Source organism: Mustela putorius, unplaced genomic scaffold (assembly GCF_011764305.1).
Source record: "Mustela putorius furo isolate JIRA1106 unplaced genomic scaffold, ASM1176430v1.1 tig00000997_pilon_pilon_pilon, whole genome shotgun sequence".
NCBI lineage: Eukaryota > Metazoa > Chordata > Mammalia > Carnivora > Mustelidae > Mustela > Mustela putorius.
This window is the reverse complement of record NW_025421527.1, coordinates 1,683,074-1,699,787: the sequence shown is the minus strand read 5'-3', so window position 1 is coordinate 1,699,787 and position 16,714 is coordinate 1,683,074. Positions and strand designations below refer to the sequence as shown.

The 16,714-nt window shown below is 59.7% G+C and overlaps 2 protein-coding genes across 2 annotated transcripts in view; both read left to right on the top strand.

Moving 5' to 3' along the window:
* The first annotated feature begins 5,680 nt into the window (after positions 1-5,680).
* NHLH1 (nescient helix-loop-helix 1) lies at positions 5,681-10,582 on the top strand. The gene is made up of 2 exons (XM_004775854.3): positions 5,681-5,955; positions 8,949-10,582. Exon 2 carries the CDS (start codon positions 9,121-9,123, stop codon positions 9,520-9,522), a length of 402 nt encoding a protein of 133 aa, XP_004775911.1. The 5' UTR covers positions 5,681-5,955; positions 8,949-9,120; the 3' UTR covers positions 9,523-10,582.
* Positions 10,583-15,481: 4,899 nt separating this feature from the next.
* The window catches only part of VANGL2 (VANGL planar cell polarity protein 2), a 38,971-nt gene continuing 37,738 nt past the window's right edge, over positions 15,482-16,714 (top strand). Inside the window, exon 1 of the mRNA XM_013047483.2 lies at positions 15,482-15,565. The gene's annotated coding sequence lies outside the window, so the exon portion shown is untranslated. The remainder of the gene's footprint in view (positions 15,566-16,714) is intronic.

Genomic DNA, 16,714 nt, shown 5'->3' with positions numbered 1-16,714 from the left:
AAGACAAGGGCCCAGCCTCCTCGGCTCAGGGAACGCTCCGCACCAACGTGTCTTCCACCCCCCCGCCCCGTGCCACCCCGACCTCACAACCCTCCCACCCCAAATACAAAAGCTCTCCCCATGGCTCTTGGGGAAACCAAGCTCCATAGGTGGGGCCCAGACCCCTTGCTGACCCCTTCAGGGGCCCCTTCGCTGAGACCTTGGTCTGGCTCCTCCCCTTGCACCCGCTGTGCGCTGGAGACCTCATGGCCATGGTCATGGCTGGCAGCCGGTTAGGGTCACAAACCAATGCCTCAGCCTGCCTCCCCCACATTTGCTTTGGGCCTTGCTCACCCCTGTGCCCCCTGGGGATGTGTCACTTCCCCTCCCTACTTCTACCCATGCGGGGCTTGAAGAGCTGACCACTCTGTCCCAGGACCCAGCCCGTCTCTACCTGCCACAGCCCCTTTGTATCTCAGCACCGAGGGCTCTCCCAACAGCCGGTGTTTCTTCCTGTGCTTCTCTCAGCCTTCCCAAAAGCAAGTGCTGGCAGATATTTTCATGGAGAGTCTGGTGTTCTGGACCAAGATCCCACCTTATTCAGTAGGACTCTGTTTCTTCGTGGAACCCTACAAGCAGAACTTAAGAATTGTACTTATGAGCTAACTCATTCAACAAATGGGGGAAACAGTCGCCCAGAGTGAGTGAGTGGCTTGCCCAAGGTGTATTAGAACCGAGCTGAGACCAGAACAAGTCTTGTATCTGCACGGGCAGTAATCAACATTTACTGAGCACGGCTGTGACAAGGTGCTCCGTCCTGGCCTTGGAAAAAGCTATGGTGAGATGTGGCAGCTTCCCTTAGAGACTCAGGGTCCAGAGCCTGGATGGCAGAAAGGGCCAGGACACAGGATAAATAACCAGGCAGAGCAGCGCACGCTCCGTGAAAATCGGTGCTGGGAATAGTTTCTTCCTGAGCTCAGACGATGGAAGGCTGGCATTGGGCAGGGGGCCCGGTGTGCCATGAATGGTCTGTGTGCTTCTGGGAGGGGCCCGTGTTGCCTGCATCGTGCGGAGTCAGACGAGGGGCAGCTGTCCGGGGTCCCTGCTGGCTCTCACAGCCACCTCCATGTGGCCTTACTTCCACACTCAACTCCTCAGGGCAGCGGGGATGAAAGGTTGGTCAATTCTTGGGGCCCCGGGATGATTCAGTCTGTTCCGCAGTTAAGCAGCAGGCTCTTGGCTTTGGCTCGGGTCATGATCTCAGGGTCGTGAGATCAAACTCCCTGTTGATCTGGCTCCAAGCTCAGCCTGAAGTCTGCTTGTCCCTCTCCCCCCGCATGCTCTCTCTCTCTCTCTCTCTCTCTCTGTCTCAAATAAATCAATAAGTAAAATCTTTAAAAAAGGGCAGACTGTGGATCAATTCTTGAACTTTCTAAGGCTGTTAGGAAGTTTTCCTCCCAGAGAGGAAGGCTTGGGAGGCACTTATTGCGCTGTAACCCGAGGACCCTAGGAGTCTGGGGGTGGGCGGTGGGACAGCAACACAGGGGCCATTGCAAAGTGACTCGGAGATTCAGGTCCCCGGCCCCCCGTCCTCCCTGAAGTTGTAGCTGAGCTTGGGAAGGAGAGAGCCCTTTCCAGGTCAGGGTTCAAATGGCCTGGGGTCTGATTTGTATTCCTTCCTGAATCCACACACAGAAGGTACAGGGGGCCCCACCGTCCTGCAGTGGAGACAGGCAGGCAGAGCTCTGCGCCTTAGTCCTCAGCCCCCGAGTTGTCCCTGAGTCGTCGGAATAGGGAAAACACCGGCAGAGCAGAGCGCAGGGGCCACCTCAGGAGGCCTCGAGATGACGCAACCCCAAGTAAGCCTCCAGGCTTAGGCTCCAGTGGGCTGGCCGCCGGGCGGGGCGGGGGTGGGGGCGACTGGGGCCGGGACCCTGGGGTCCCCTTCCGCCCACACCTCCAGAGAGGACTTGGAGAAAGGGCAGAAAGGGCAGGGAGAGGAGAGGAAAGCGGGCATCCTGGAAAGAATAAACCAGTACAGGGAAACAGGAAGTAGGGAAGCCGGGGGCCAAAGGGGGAAAGGGAACTGCGGGAGCCCGGAGCCCGGGAGGTGGGGGGGGGGGGTGGCGGGCGTGGCCAGGAGGGGAGTGGGCCCCGGAGCTGCTGGTGACAGATGGGTGGACACAAAGAGCAGAGCTGCAGGGAAGACAGATGGGTGGGGGGGGAGGGGAAGGCTGGAGGGGCAGTGGTTGGAGGCCTTAATGAGATTGGGGCCGGGCTGGGGCTGCGGAGAGGTGAGCAGAGAGGGGAGAAGAAAGGCGAGGCCGCCCCCGGGACACAAAAGCAGCGAGGCCTGGGGGCCAGGGTGGGAGAGGGCCCTGGCCGGCCACTGGAAAGGGGGGCTTCCAGCCCGGCTGGCAGCGGAGGGAGTGACAGATGCGTAGTTCACCAGAGTGGAGACCCGCTGTCACCTTCTAGAGGCACCAGGAGGGGAGCCCAGAAAGACAGACGGACAGAGCCAGTGTGGGGGCAGACACGGAGGCAGAGGCTGGGCCAAGGCTTCCCAGCCACACGGAGGCCGCTGCCCAGGCTCCTCTAGCCTGCCTCGCTCTCCTGGCCCGGGATGCGGACCAGCCTTTCCTCATAACAGCCCATCCGGGGCCACTCCCTGGAAAGGGTCAGGCACCGCGGCACAGCTAGGGTTAACGCCGTCTGCTCTCCCTGCCAGCCGCGCCCGGTTGGGTCCCCAGGGCTCCCCACATATGTCACCCCCGCTCCTGCCAACCCACTGCTCCCAGCTCCTCGGGGCCCTCCCCCACCCTCAAGGACTAGGCCCCGGACCCCGCGTCCTCCCCATACTCCAGCCTCCCACCCAGCAATCCACCTTGAAGGCTGTGTAGACGCGAAAAGGTGGTGACAGTCTGAAAAACTGGCCGGACACAACGGCACACAAAGTGATGACAAGCAGCCACAGGCCGGCTCAGGCCCCTTCCTGCTCCTCCCACAGTCCTTGCAGCAGAGACCCTCACACAGCTTGGGGGACAGTTGGGGGGTCTCCTGCCCCCTCGGACCAGGGGACCAGGGCTGCCGGTGGCCTGGGCTGACCCCAGAGCCTCCCCTCCCTCACCCATAATGCCTCAGATCACGCACGCAGGAAGGTGATTCAAATCGCCCCGCACAGATGTCCAGGTTGGGGTGAGTGCTTGGCCTAGGACTCCCCCACAGTGTGCGACACGCGCCCTGTGAGGAAGGCAGCTTGATTGATCCCCATTTCACAGAGGACACAACAGCCTAAGTCAGGATTAACGACCCGCTGAAGGTCACGGGCTCGCAGTTAGGGAGCGTTCTTTCCGGTGCCCCATGGTTTCGGCTCCTCTGCGGAGGACCAAATTCTCAGAGCCAAACAGCCTACAAGGAGAGAAGCTGAGGACTTGGGACCCTGTTCCTCCCTACCTTCCCCACCCCCACCCCCAGCAAGGGGCGCTTCTGCTCCTGGGGTCCCTCTAGGTTTTGCTTCTGTTTCCCTTAACGTCTCCCTCTGGGGGAGGGACCTCCCGGCCTCGGTCACAGTCCCTCAGACCTAGAGTTCTGTTCATCTTGTCTCCCCATCCCCGGCTCTCTGCCCCCTTCATGTCTGTGTCCCCACCCTGTCTTGGGCTCCCCCAGGGCTCTCGAGTACCAGGCAGGATCATCCCAGAATTCCAGTGTCTCCCCCTCCAAGCCCCCACCCCCACCCCCGTGTCCCCAGCTCGCATCTCTGAGTCTCCACAGAGCTTCCCTGTCCTAGCAGCTCCTGTCTGTGTCTCTCATCTCTGGGTCTGCCCCACACGTCCCTCTCCCTAGGCCAGCCCCATGTCCGCTACCCAGTCCCCTCCTCTCCCCCCGTCTCCCCTTCCTCTCCAGCCCACCCCATGGCACTCTCTCCTGGGTCTCTCTGTCTCCCAGTTTCTTGGCCAGGGTGGAGGGCAGGAGGGTGGGGGAGGCAGCATTGCGGCTGCTGGGGGCTCATTAGGTGGAGATTGGTTTTTAATCAACACCATGGCAATGATGATGCAAGAACTGAGATGCCACCTGATCCCCTGCCCCCCAGCCCCCCTCCTCAAGCCTCCTTTCCCTCCAGCTCAGCCCATCTGCTGGCGCCGGGGCACCTGTCTGGGCCTGCCCAGGTGGGAGTTGGCACCTCCCAGACCTGGGGGTGAGGAGGGGCAGGGGAGCTTGGGGAGGGATGAGAGGACTCCCCTTAGGGAATGCCTCTCCCTGGAGAAAGCCCAGGAAAGGTTGATGGGCAGCAGGGAAATGGCAAATGACTTGACAACCAGCAGGTGGGGTGTCTCCTACTGAGGTCTGGGGATAACCAGACCTTTATGCAATAACTCAGTCTCCACGGCAACGTAGGAAGCAGCTCTAATTAACCCCATTTTACAGAAAAGGACGTTTGAGGCTTAAGAGGTTACGTTACTTGTCCAAGGTCACACAGCCCACCAGGGCTTTCTTCACCGTAGACCACTCTCCGCAGTGCTCGGGGCCCTCGTTCCTCCTGGAGACGCACAAAGACTCCATGAAGGTATCCAACAGCTGGATGGAGGAGAGAACACAGGGACGCAGCCTCTGCCTCTCCAATGCTTCCCTTGCTCCCAGCCCCTGCCATCCTGCAACACACACACACACACGCGCGCGCGCAAGCACTCAGACACGCATGCACGGGCACGCACACACACACACACGCATGGGCTAGAGGAAGCTGAGCTGCTCGTGTGAACTTCACCAATGCCCGTTTGCACACAGCTCTGCATCTGGTTTTCTTACTGCTCATTGGCTGCCCCGGCACACTCGCAGCTGTCCAGGCCGCCCTGCCCAGCCTTGTCCCGCGTCCTCACTCCGCCGCCTTTAGCCCTTCCTTTCCTCCCCAGGGCCCCTAATTCCCAGTGGGTCAGCTCCGTGTGGGGAATCTGACCCTGCCACCCCTGGTGCCGAGGAAGGTGGGAGGATAAGGGCTGGGATACAGGGTGTGGGGTGACGGAGTCCGGGGGTGACGGAGTCGGGGGTGACGGAGTCCGGGGGTGACGGAGTCCGGGGGTGACGGAGTCCCGGGTGGCGAGGGCAGGCCCTGAACAGGAGCCACAGGCAGCCTCCAGGGGGTCCGCCGGGCACCAGCTTTGTGAAAGATGAGAGCTTGGTGACGAGAGCAAGGGCTCTGGGGTCCTTTCCCACATTTTAGCGCTGTCCACTTGCATACCCTGGAGAGCCTTCTTCCCAGGAGAAGGGACACAGGGGAAGGGCCGTCAAAGTCACACTGGGACCGGGAACAGGAGCATGGCGCTTAAACCTGGCATGCTGGGGGCCTCTGTCCCCACTGCCTCTGGTGTGGAAGACTGAGGGGGTTCATCTGTGATCCTGCCCTGGCTCTCGCCCCAGCCCCACCCCTTCCCCCTGCTCTCCATTTCTTGCTTATGAAATATGCATGGAGAACAGATGTCCCTGCTCCCCTACTCCCTGCCCCCCCCAGGGCCATTCCCTACCCCCAGCTCCCGGGAGGTGGGGTGGGGGGGTGTTCCCAGTTCCCTCTGCCAATGGCTGCCTGGCCTGACTGTTTAATATTGATGAGGGGGGGGCCTGGGCCAGCCAATGGAGGGCTGGGGGTGTGAGTGTATCTCCATATATATACATAGGGCTGGGCCCCCGCACAGGTGTGTATGTGTCTGTGAGTGTGTGTGTATATGTGTGTGCGTGTGTGCCACTGGCCTCAGCACCTGGCCAAGCCCACCCTCTCCACCTGGGCCCTCCATCCTCGCCATGTGTACCCCTCTCATCTGCCCTGGAGCCCGCGCAGCCTCGGCACAAGGCTGCCCCCGAGAGCTCTAGAGAGCTGGTCACTAACTTTGCAGACGGATGAGCTCTGAGCAGCCAGAGGAGACCGGGGCTGTAAGCGCTGCCCCCATCCTGCCGGCCGTGGATCCCCTCACAGGGTCTTCCTAGGTAAAGGGAGAACTGTGGGCTGGGGAGGGGTGGGTGAGTCCCTCGCCCTCTGGCTCAAGTCCCCTCCCGGAGCCTCCCTCTGGACCCTCTCCCACGACCCTGCACTTCCCTCTTCCCCACTCCTCCCCTTGGACTCTTTGTGCCTGTCTGTTCTCTATTGGGTTGAGCACAGCAGAAGTGGGGCCGGAGGTCCTACCCCCGATGCTTGGGATTTTGCTGCTCTCCCTCATCCTTGGAGCCTGGAACTTTGGGACCAGAAGTGGACTGGGGGTGAGGACTGTAGGGATAAACAGAAGCTGCTGCCAGGACTGGAGCTGGGCAGGGCGGCGGGGCCAGGTGGAGGTGGCCCAGGGATCACATAGGGAGCACATGGAGGGCGGGGTGGCAATGGCGGAGCGGTCAAGGGTGCAGCACCACCGCACGGGCAGAGGGAGAAAGGGGCCGGGACGGACGTGCGCAGAGGAACCCCGCAGCTAACTCCTGAGCCGAGGGTGGGGAGTTGGGGCAGGAAGGAGGTACTGGAAGGTGCTGACTTCGGGGTTGTCACCCCCTCTTGTCCCTGTGCAGCCGGAATGCACAGTGTGTTCTGAATTTCAGTGCTGACCACCTTCTGTTTTATGTGACGGCTGTGCCTGTGTCTGTGAGATGGGGGGACCCTTGCACCCGCCACGCCCCCCAGCGCTTACTAACCACTTGTCAACTACCCCTGAGCCTGTCTTCCCTGCAGTGGGATGGGGCAAAGGGGCGGGGGGCTCCTGACCTCTGGGAGGAAGTCCATCAGGCCGGAGAACTAGGCTGGTGAGGAAGGGAAGGAGCCTCGGTGCTTCTTGTTTTGGCCGGTTCAGTCCCGCTGAGCTCCCAGCAAGTGAGCCCCATTTCCCCCTTAACACTCCTCCGAAGCAAAGCTTTTCCCAGACCATTCTCTGCTGCTCACCCTGACCTCCTCTGGTCCCAGGGACAAACCAACCTCACCCAAGTCCTATAATAGGGTCCCCAGGAAGCTGTCAATGCCTCCCTCCGCAGCAGACCATATCTGATCAGAGGGTGGGCTACGGGAGGACGTGGAGTGGGAAGCTGACTGTCATCCCTTCCCCTCTTCTTCTCTGTGGTGTCACTGAAAGCACCAGGGAAAGGCACCCACTGCCGAGGGTGTTGGAGGCAGAGCTAGAGGAAGGCGCTGGTCCTGAGCAGGGCCATCATGGCCAGAAGAGATAGAAGCCCCTGACTCTAGGGGACGGGAGGTAGAATCAGGTGTCTTCGGGGGTCACGGTGGGCTGTGGGGGGCCGGCAGGGACTGAGCTGGGGCAGCTGTGCCGAGCTCCATATGTCCCAGTCCACTCTACAATGGGCAATCTGCGTGTGTACCCCTCCCCCGCCCTCCCCCGCCCCCCCCCGGGGGCCAGCAAGGCTGGAGAGGGGCCCGGGGAGAGAGAACATGGCAAGGCCAGGGCTCGGAGCTCTCGTCACAGCTGGGGAAGGCTTCCAGCCATGGCCATCCTCTCTTGAAGCTGTGGCCGCAGTCGTGCTCAGTTTTCTTTTTCTTCCTCCTTATTATTACAAAAATGTTTTTATGGTTAAAAAAACCAGGTAACATAAACATTGACCATTTTCAGTGTACAGGGTGGTAGTGTTAAGTCTATGCATACAATGGTGAAACAGATCTCCAGAACTTTTCCAGCTTTCAAATCTGAAACTCTACGCCTTTGAACCACACCTCCTCTTCTCCCCCGACCCCGCTCTTGCCCCAGACCCTGGCCAAGTGCCACTACCCATTCTGTTTCTCTCAAGTTAACTGCTTAGATCCCTCGTATAAGCGGCATCATACAATAGTGGTCTTTTGGGGACAGACAGGCTTATTTCATTTAGCATAATGCCTCGAGTGTCGTCTGTGCTCCAGCTCCTTTTGAGGGCCAAATAGTATTCCACTGACGGTAGAGGCCACATCTTTACCTGGCCATTTGCCGCCGGACGTCTGGCTTGTGTCCATATCTTCACTCTGGGGACGAGTGCTACAGCGAACGTGGAAGGGCAGAGCGCGGTTCGAGATCCCGATTTCCATTTTGGGGGGCTACCACCCAGAAGTGGAATTGCTAGATCATCTGGTAGTTCTGGTTTTAATTTTGGAGGGGTTTTCCACGGTGGCTGCACCATTTTGCAATCCCACCGACACACCGCACGGTCCGAGGGACTCAGTGTCTCCACGTCCTCACCCCACCTGTTCCTCGGTTTTTGTTTTGAAAGTAGCCGTCCTCATGGGGGGTGAGATTTTAGCTCGTTGTGGTTTTGATTTTCTTTTCTCTGATGACGAGGGATGAGAGGCATCGTTTCATCCTGCCGGCCATCTGTCTATCATCTCGGGAGACATGTCTGTTCAAGTTTTTTGCCCTTTTTTAATTGCTCTGATGTTTTGTTGTTGTCAGGGTTCTTTATAATCCTCCGGATATTCACCCCTCATCAGATACAAGATGTGCAGGGTTTTCTCCCGTACCTTGCCTTTTCACTCTCCTCGTGGCATGGCATCCTTTGACTTACAGAAGTTTTCAAGTTCCACGTGGTCCCATTAGTCTGGTTTTGCTCTCCCGTCTTCCTGTCGGCTCATATGCAAGAGATCACTGCCAAGTCCAGTCCAATGTCATGAAGCTGCCCCTTGTGTTTTGTTCTAAGAGCTGTCTAGTTTTCCGTGTTTAATTCTGCTGCTGGGTTATAGCCTGCAGTCCTTACCGCTTCTCACCCCGCTCCTTTCCTGCTGCTCCCTTCCGGGATTCTCTTCCCTTCTTCCGAACTTCCCTCTACTCCTGTACTTGGGTCCACCTGCCTGTCTCTCCCAGACGTCACCCCTCCCACGTTTCTGCCGTTCTCCCCGCCCCCCTTACAGTACCTCCCTGCTCCCAACACCTGTCCAACCTTCCTCTTGCCCTCCCCACCTCGGAGCTGTCCCCTAATTACCCTAATAACTCCTTCTGCCCCAGTCAATTTCCCCTTCTCTCCTCCAGGCTCGGGACTGGAACCCTGACCATGGGACCTTGAAGTGGCTCCGACCTCCTCAGCTCAGTGGCAGACCCCACTCCCCCAGGCCCTTCCTGCCCCTCCCACCACCAGCTTGCGGGCTCCCAGAGGGAGGGGTGGGGAGGGGACCGCGATCTCACGGGGCAGGGGGCTTCCATCATGATGCTCAACTCAGACACGGTGGAGCTGGACCTGCCTCCCTCCCACTCAGAGACCGAGTCAGGCTTCAGCGACTGCGGGGGCGGGGCGGGCCCCGACGGGGCTGGGCCTGGGGTTCCAGGAGGGGGCCAGGCCCGGGGCCTGGAGCCGGGAGAGCCCTGCCGGAAAGACCTGCAGCACCTGAGCCGGGAGGAGCGGCGGCGCCGGCGCCGGGCCACAGCCAAGTACCGCACGGCCCACGCCACGCGGGAACGGATCCGCGTGGAAGCCTTCAACCTGGCCTTCGCGGAGCTGCGCAAGCTGCTGCCCACGCTGCCCCCCGACAAGAAGCTGTCCAAGATCGAGATCCTGCGCCTGGCCATCTGCTACATCTCCTACCTGAACCACGTGCTGGACGTCTGACGGGGCCTGCCTCCAGCCTCGCAGGGGTGGGGGTGTCCCCCGGCCCCTCCTCCCCCTGCATCCCAGCAAGGCATGGAGTCCCGCAAGCCCCAGGCAGGGTGACCCTGCTCCCCCCACCCTTCATCCCCCCCCCCTGCAGATGCCCCCCCCCACCGGTGGCTAACAAAAGCCTGACCTCCTCTTTCCGACCCCTGGGTGGGGGCCCCTCCCCCTCCCCCACGGAGGGCGATTCTCCCGCACCTCCTCTCCTCCGGGGCGTTTGTGGTTGGGGTCCAGCTGTTCAGAAATATTTGCCTGGATGGTCCGCGTAGGGTTCTTGCTGGGGTTCCTAAGCCGTCTCCCTAGCTCTCTCAAGGTCTGCTGCCTCTTCTAACCCCACGACCAAATTTCCAGAGACCCCAGACTCTGTCTGTCTCCTCTCCCGTCCTCCTCCTCCTGCCCCTGGGAGGGAGGGTCATAGGCAAGGGGAGGCGGAAGGCTGGGCTCCAAGTACATCTCGGACATCTCTGCCTGGCCCTGTTGGCCAGAGGGACAGGCCCGGGGCAGCTGGGGGTCTCCTGAGAGGGCTCCTGCCAGGGGAGTCTCAGAGCGGGAAATTAGGGGAAAAGCTGTGCCCGTTTTCTCTCTTGTTCCTGAGGCTCAGCGCAGACAGACCTCGGATCTTACTCGGTAGTGCGTGCCTTGCCCTCTCTGAGCTCCCTGCCCGCTCCCACCCAGCCTCCCGATTTTCTCCCTTCCTGTGTGCAGCTGGAGAGGGGGAAACCTAGATCCTGGAGGAGGGGATGATGGCCCCAGACTCAGCCCAGAGACTCCGCAGAGGGCCCAGGCAGTGGGTGGGCCAGATCTCACATCTGCTCCCTCCATCCCAGCCCACTGGGAAGATGTGCAAAACCCACCCGCCTTCCTCCCTCAGGTGCAGGGGGGAGGTTCTCTTACTGCCCCCTGGGAATGCTCAGCTCTCTGGGATCTAGGGCCAGTTCATTATAGCTATATTTTTTCTCCTTTCTTAAGCTTGTCTTCAGCAAGGGAAGTCACCCCGCCCCACTCCCCACTCCCCACTCCCCACTCCCAGGCTCTCTGCGCCTCCCTACCAGGTGGCTTGGCCCCCTCTGCTCCTGCAGCCCAGGATCAGTGGGGAATGAAGGGCAGGAGGGTGGGTGCAGAAGCAGCAGCTCACAGCCCTTCCTACGCCCCCTCCTCCCGAACGCCAGACTCCACGCTCTACAAGGATATTATTTATTTATGTATTTATTTATTTATTCATCTATTTATTTACTTATTTATAAATATTACTATTTATTGCCGAGTTGTGCACTTTGGGGTAGAGCAAGGGGGGTCCCGGCGGTTCTAGCTGGGTCTCTCTTGCTTCCTCCCTGGTTACTCCTTTCCCTTTCCTACTCCTTCTACAAACTCCAGGTGTGGGGTTTGTGTGCAAACTCCAGCTGCGAACTCTCTGCTCACCAAACTCATATGCATTCCTCAGATCCGTCTGTCGTCTGTCCGGACACTGAGTCCTCTGTGATGGTACCCTCCCCCCAGCTCCAGGGCTCCTGGACTCTTCTGTAGCTTTCTCTACCCCCAGACAGTTGCGCCCAGTCCTGCCTGCCTCTTATCTCGCTCTAGCCCTCTCCCGTGACCTCTCACTTCTTCCTAATGCCCCCAGCTGCAGGCCCCCAGGGTCTGTGCCCCGAGTCCTTCGTGTGATCCCCCTCCCATTGCATTTCTGATTTCATATGAAAAGAAAAATTAAAGTGACCTCGTTCTAGTACCAGGTATGACTGTGGGTCATTCGACTGGCTTGAGAAGCTGGCGTAAGCATGGAGGGTCCTAGGCTTTGAAGGCTTTTCTGATGGGGCCATGAAAGCTCAGTATGATGGGCACAGGGCCACAGAGTAAAGGGGTGCAGTGAAGGGTATCAGACACAGGTCCCAGACCTCCGCACCGAGAGTCCCATGTTCCTCCATCTTGGTATTCATTGAGTGACACTTTCTGATCCCTCTGACATTGTGCTTCTGCTCTGCTCTCTCTGAGCCTGAAGAAGAGCTCACGTTCTCAGGGGAACCCAAGTCACACATGTGTCTGTAGGTCCACACTACTGGGGAAAGCCATGGCATGAAGTCTGTCTCTCCTCATTGTTGTCTCTGAACTGGGTCAGTGTTCACTGCAGTTTGTTCTTGGCCCGGTTTGTGTTTCCCAACCTGAAGATATGGGGGAGAACGTAGCAGAGGACCTGGGACTCTGAAAGGAATAGGAAAAGGGATAAAAAGGAGCTCTGAGAGAATATCAGAGGAATCCTGGAAGAGACCCTCCAGTCAATTTACAGATGAGGACACTAAAGGCCGGAGAGGAGGCGGGGCCTTGCCCAAGGTCACACAGCCAGTTGGGGTACAGAAATGAAGTTCAAACCTAGGTTCTTTATGTCCTGTCCTGCCAACGCCCTGCTTCCCTGAAATGACCCAGACTGCGAGGGGGATTTCTGGGGGCCTCATATGTTAAAAAGAACCCCAATAAATCAGAGAGTATTCCGTTTTGTGGCCAAGAAGGCCAAAGGTCTGGAGAAAATTTTGCAGTAGGAATAGCTGAAAAACTGAGGCTATGTGTCTCCACAAGAGCACGTTGGGGGCCACATGGTCCTTATGTTTACATATTGAGAGAAGAAAGGAAAGTAAGACATGCTGGGTGGCCCCGGGAAGCAGAACTGGAACCAGTAGGGGGAAGTTAGAGGAAACAGATTCAACCCGGTAGCTGGAGCTGTCCAGCAAAGGAAGTGCCTGCCTCGAGGAGGGGGAGTCCAGACAGCCCCGGGGGAGCGCGGAGCACAGGCAGAAGCCCTCGAATACTTTCCTGCCTCCGTGGACCATTGCCTAGGGAAACTCAAGGATCCTTTCCAAACTGGAGGTCCCCTGGGAAGTCTGAAGGCAAGCAAGGGGACGGAAATGCTGAGACACGTCCGGACCCTGAAGGTGCCCTTTTCCTCCCTGACATCGGCGGCAGGAGGGGGTTAAGTTCGACTGGGGGAGAAACCGCCACACACCTTCCCTTCCCTATTTGCATTAGACGAAATGTGCTCTGCCCAGAGCCTAGCAAGAGGGAGGACTGAACAGAGACCAGGGAGAGTCTGAGGACTCTAGGGCAGGAGCTGGAGGAGAGCATGCCATCACTAAATGGCCATCACTCAATTCAACACCTTTGTTCTGAAGGCAGGTAAGCTGCAGTCTACAAAGGCCATGGGACTCACCCATGACAGTGGGCTGGTGTAGAACCTGTGTCCTCCATTCCTGGCCCTGGAGCCTGGTGCCTTCCCCTGCATAGCAGCATGGCGCTCTGAGTTCCCTGCCTCTCTGCTTGTCACTCTGCCCCGCTGGAAGGCAGAAGGAGGTTCCTTGGCCCCTCTGCTCGGGGATCCCTCAGGGCCGGGGGGTGGGGAGAGGGGGCAGCTGCAGCTGTTTGGCTAGCTCCAAATTTCTTCAGATAATCAATTGGCCTCGGCTGCCGCTCTGCTCCACAGGACTGGAAGCTGGAGGTGGGGAGTGGGAGGGGGAAGGGGCAGGGGGCCAGGCGCTGGGAGAGGGGACTCTTCTGGGAAACCCAAGTCCCCAGGCTGAGGTTGGAGGGAAAGTAGGAGCTTGGGGCTAACACCCAGGGAAGGAGGGAGGGAATGTCAGAAGAGGAGACAGCTGGGGCCCTCATTCCCTGTGCACCCCCCCCCCCCCCCCCCTACACACCCAGCAGGTGGGCCCGTGGGATGGGCCAGGGGCAGGTGGGGGGACTAAGCCAGTGGGACTTGAGCACCTCACCCCTTCTTTCCTCCTCCAGCCCCTTCCCACCCCTGCCGGCCTCTTCCAGCTGTCCATGCCTTCCTTCCAATTACGCAGGCGCTGCCCCACCAGTGCTCTGCCCCTTCCTCAAGCAAACCCCACCCCCGTGGCAGAGCCCAGCAGGCCCAAGGGGCTTGAAAGTGGAGGGAAGGCTCCTAGCCTCTCCTCCCCCTACACACACACACACACACACACACACACACACACACTCACACTCTCTGGGTAAGCTGCCAGGCATATGGCCCTTTGTGCCACATAATGGAGGCCCTGCCTGTGCCCCTTTCGAGGCTGGGCACGGGGGCTCCTCTCCCTCCCCTCGCTCACCTCCCTTCCTTCTCCATCCTTAAGCAGGGCCCGCCTGCGCATCCTCTTCTTCCTCTAGCTGGACCTCCCCTTCCTCCAGCTCCCTGCCTCTTGTTTGCTCACTTGCTTGTGTCCTTTCCTGGGCCCCTGAAGTGTGGGCGAGGCCTGGGTACAGAAGAAAGAAGGGGAAGGCAGGTCACTGTCCTTGAAGGTTGGTTCAGAGAAGGAAGCCAGAGGGGTGGGGGGGGGGGGGAGGGAGGCAGTGCTGGGATGGAGGAGACAGAGAGCCCGTGGCTGGCAGACAGAGGACCTGAGTCCAAGCTCCAGACTCACCTGTGCTCTTTGTGCCACAACAAGCAAACCCCAGGTACTCCCTGCATCAGTCTCCTCAGCTGTAAGATGGGGACTCTATTAAGATCTGCCTCACAGGGGTATTCCAAGGATGAAACGAGGTCATCCCGGCAGGGTTAAGCATGACAAGTGCCCCCTAAATGACACGGTGAGGGGCAGAAAGTAGCAGGGACAACCTGTACTGTTGTACAGTCTGTGCACTGTACAAGGTGCCAGGCCAAGACGGCGAAGGGGCCTGACACCTAGCCGGAGCCACCGGTCATGCCAAGGGTGTCAGTAAGGACGCCCAGGGATGAACTTAAAGGAGTCCAACCGCAAACTGGGAGTCCTGACAACCTTGGAAACCGAGACAGAGTGGGGAGGGCTCGAGAAGGTTTTGGGGAGACCCCCGAAGGGGCGCTCCCTTCCCTCGTCTTCTCTGGAAAGCAGGGAAAGGCTGGACTATTAACAGGCTACCCCCATCAAGGAGACACAACGGCCCTGGAAAGCCGGGAGGAGGGAGAGCTGGGGCGGGGGCGGTGGGTGGAGACGGGACCCGGTGCGGGAGGAGGGACCTCTGGCTCTTGCCCCGCCCCCGGGGTCCCCGCGCGTCGGCGTCGCGGAGCCGCCCTGACGATCGCTTGTTGAACACCGCCCCCTGCCGGCCGGCCGCGGCGCCGCCTCGCGTCCGTCTCGGGCCGGAGCCGCCCGCCCGCCCGCGCCGAGAGGTGCGCCCGGACGCCGGCGCGGGGGAGGCAGGTGCGGTGGGGCTGCGACCCGGGACTCTGCTGTGGTCAGAGTTTCTGCGAGGAGGATGGGGCGTGGCTGCTGACCCGGGAGGACGAGGTCTGGGATTCGTGGGTGGTTCGCGGACGTGTGTTACCCACGTGCGGGCGGGTTCTCCCTGCCGGTGTCCACTTCATTCGCTGCGTGTCCGCGCGTGGCGCGCTGTCCCCGGGGCCGTGCTCGCTCCTCTGCGCTCCCGGCTGTGCGGACACACGTGGGCTTGCTTCTCGCCCTTTCCTGGGGGGCCGTCTGAGTGTCGGCTTGCAGGAACGGGGAGCTGGCGGTGGCTTCATGCTCTCCCCTGACCCCCACTGTAGACCCCTGCCTCCCACCAGCCGCTCGGCCGCCTCCAGCGGACAGTCCTCTGACGGCTCCTGCCCCGTTTGGGCCAAGCTCAGAGCCTTGCTCTGTCTTTCCCCGAGGTTCTTGAGCCTCCTAAGCGGGGCGTCGGGCTTGGTGCCCAAGTGCATGAAGGACCCTGAGCCCAGAGCCACACCTCCTTCTTGTCCTCACTGGCGTGGAACCTCCAGCCTTCTTTTATTACCGTGTGGCTGTCCCCTTCGTCATCAGTCTCCTTCTACTCACTGCAGCGTATGTTTATGAAAGAGCCAGCGTGGGCCAGGCACTGTGCCAGTCCTGAAATACCAGGCCGTGGCCGGGGAGGGGTGTGGGGAGACGGACGTGTGAACACACACTCCTGAGAGTGAAAAGCGCAGGCGAGGACTGGAGTCCGGCCAAGGAGAAGGATGGACTCAGAGGCTGGGCTGCTGCGGGACGGAGCAGGTCCGAGGCCAATTTTGAAAACGGTAAGGGCGTGTGGGGTCTGCGCAAGGGCTTGAAGACAAATCTGGGATGGCTGGCAAGACCCCTTCACAAATCGCCTCCTCTGAGTGGGGACGCTCACTTGGCAGCTCATTGCCCAGGCCCTCCTCAGGAATGCCCTTGGAGGAAGACAGCTGCCTTGTCTCAGGTTGTGCTCCCTCCCTAGGGCAGCCTGCGTGCAAGGACTGGTGGGTGCGGGTTACAGAGTCCCTGTCCAGAGGCAGCCAAGAAAGGCCAGCTGTGCTTGCACACCCCCCCACCCCCGCCCACGATGGCCAGAGGATCACATTTCAGCTCCTCCTTCTGCTCCCTGCAGCATCTCTTACACCTAACAGGTGTTCCCGAGAGCGCACCTGAGAGGGCTGTCCTGCCCAAGAATCCCTTTCCCAGAGACCCCTACCTAAGCCGGGACAGTCCAGGTAGAAGGCACGGAGGCCCGAGGAGGTTTTGTGAGCTAGAGTGCACTCTAAGCAGTGTGGTTTGTTGGGACATAAAACGCAAGGGGCTAGTGGGACAGGAGAGTGGTGGAGAGTGACCTGGAGAGGTAAGCAGGGACGTGTCCGGAGAGGTCCCCGTGGTCATGCTTCTATGGGGCCACGTAGCGGTGGGAAACGGGGAGCTGTTCCCTAGTAGGGCAGATACACACCATCAGATGGACAATGTAGACACGTCACTGTAAGAGTGGTTGTGAAGAGAGTCGAGCTAGGGCTCAGATCTGTGCAGGGACAATTTTGGGAGGCTATGACAAGGTCACAGGCAAGGCTATGGCAAGGTCAGCAAGTGAAGACAAGAGTCTGTATTGAAGCAGTGGGAGGGAATGGAGAAGAGAGGACAGACTGAGGAAAGCTGTTTAACCTGGGTTCAGTAGGGCTGGGTGATGGCTTAAACACAGTGGGCTAGCAGGGGACCCCAGGTGTCCAGTGTGGAAGTCTGGATGGACAGAGATGCTCCCTTCCAAAATAGACTACAGAGGAGGGGAGACGTGCTGGGAATTGTTGGGGCCTGTGGCTATGGTGGCAACATTCCAGGGAGAGTGGGACAAACGTATGGAGCCTTCCATGGTGTGGCCGGAGAGGAAGCTGCTCTCAGCGGTTTTGCCGAACAGCTGGACCTCTTTACCGGGACGCCTCCCA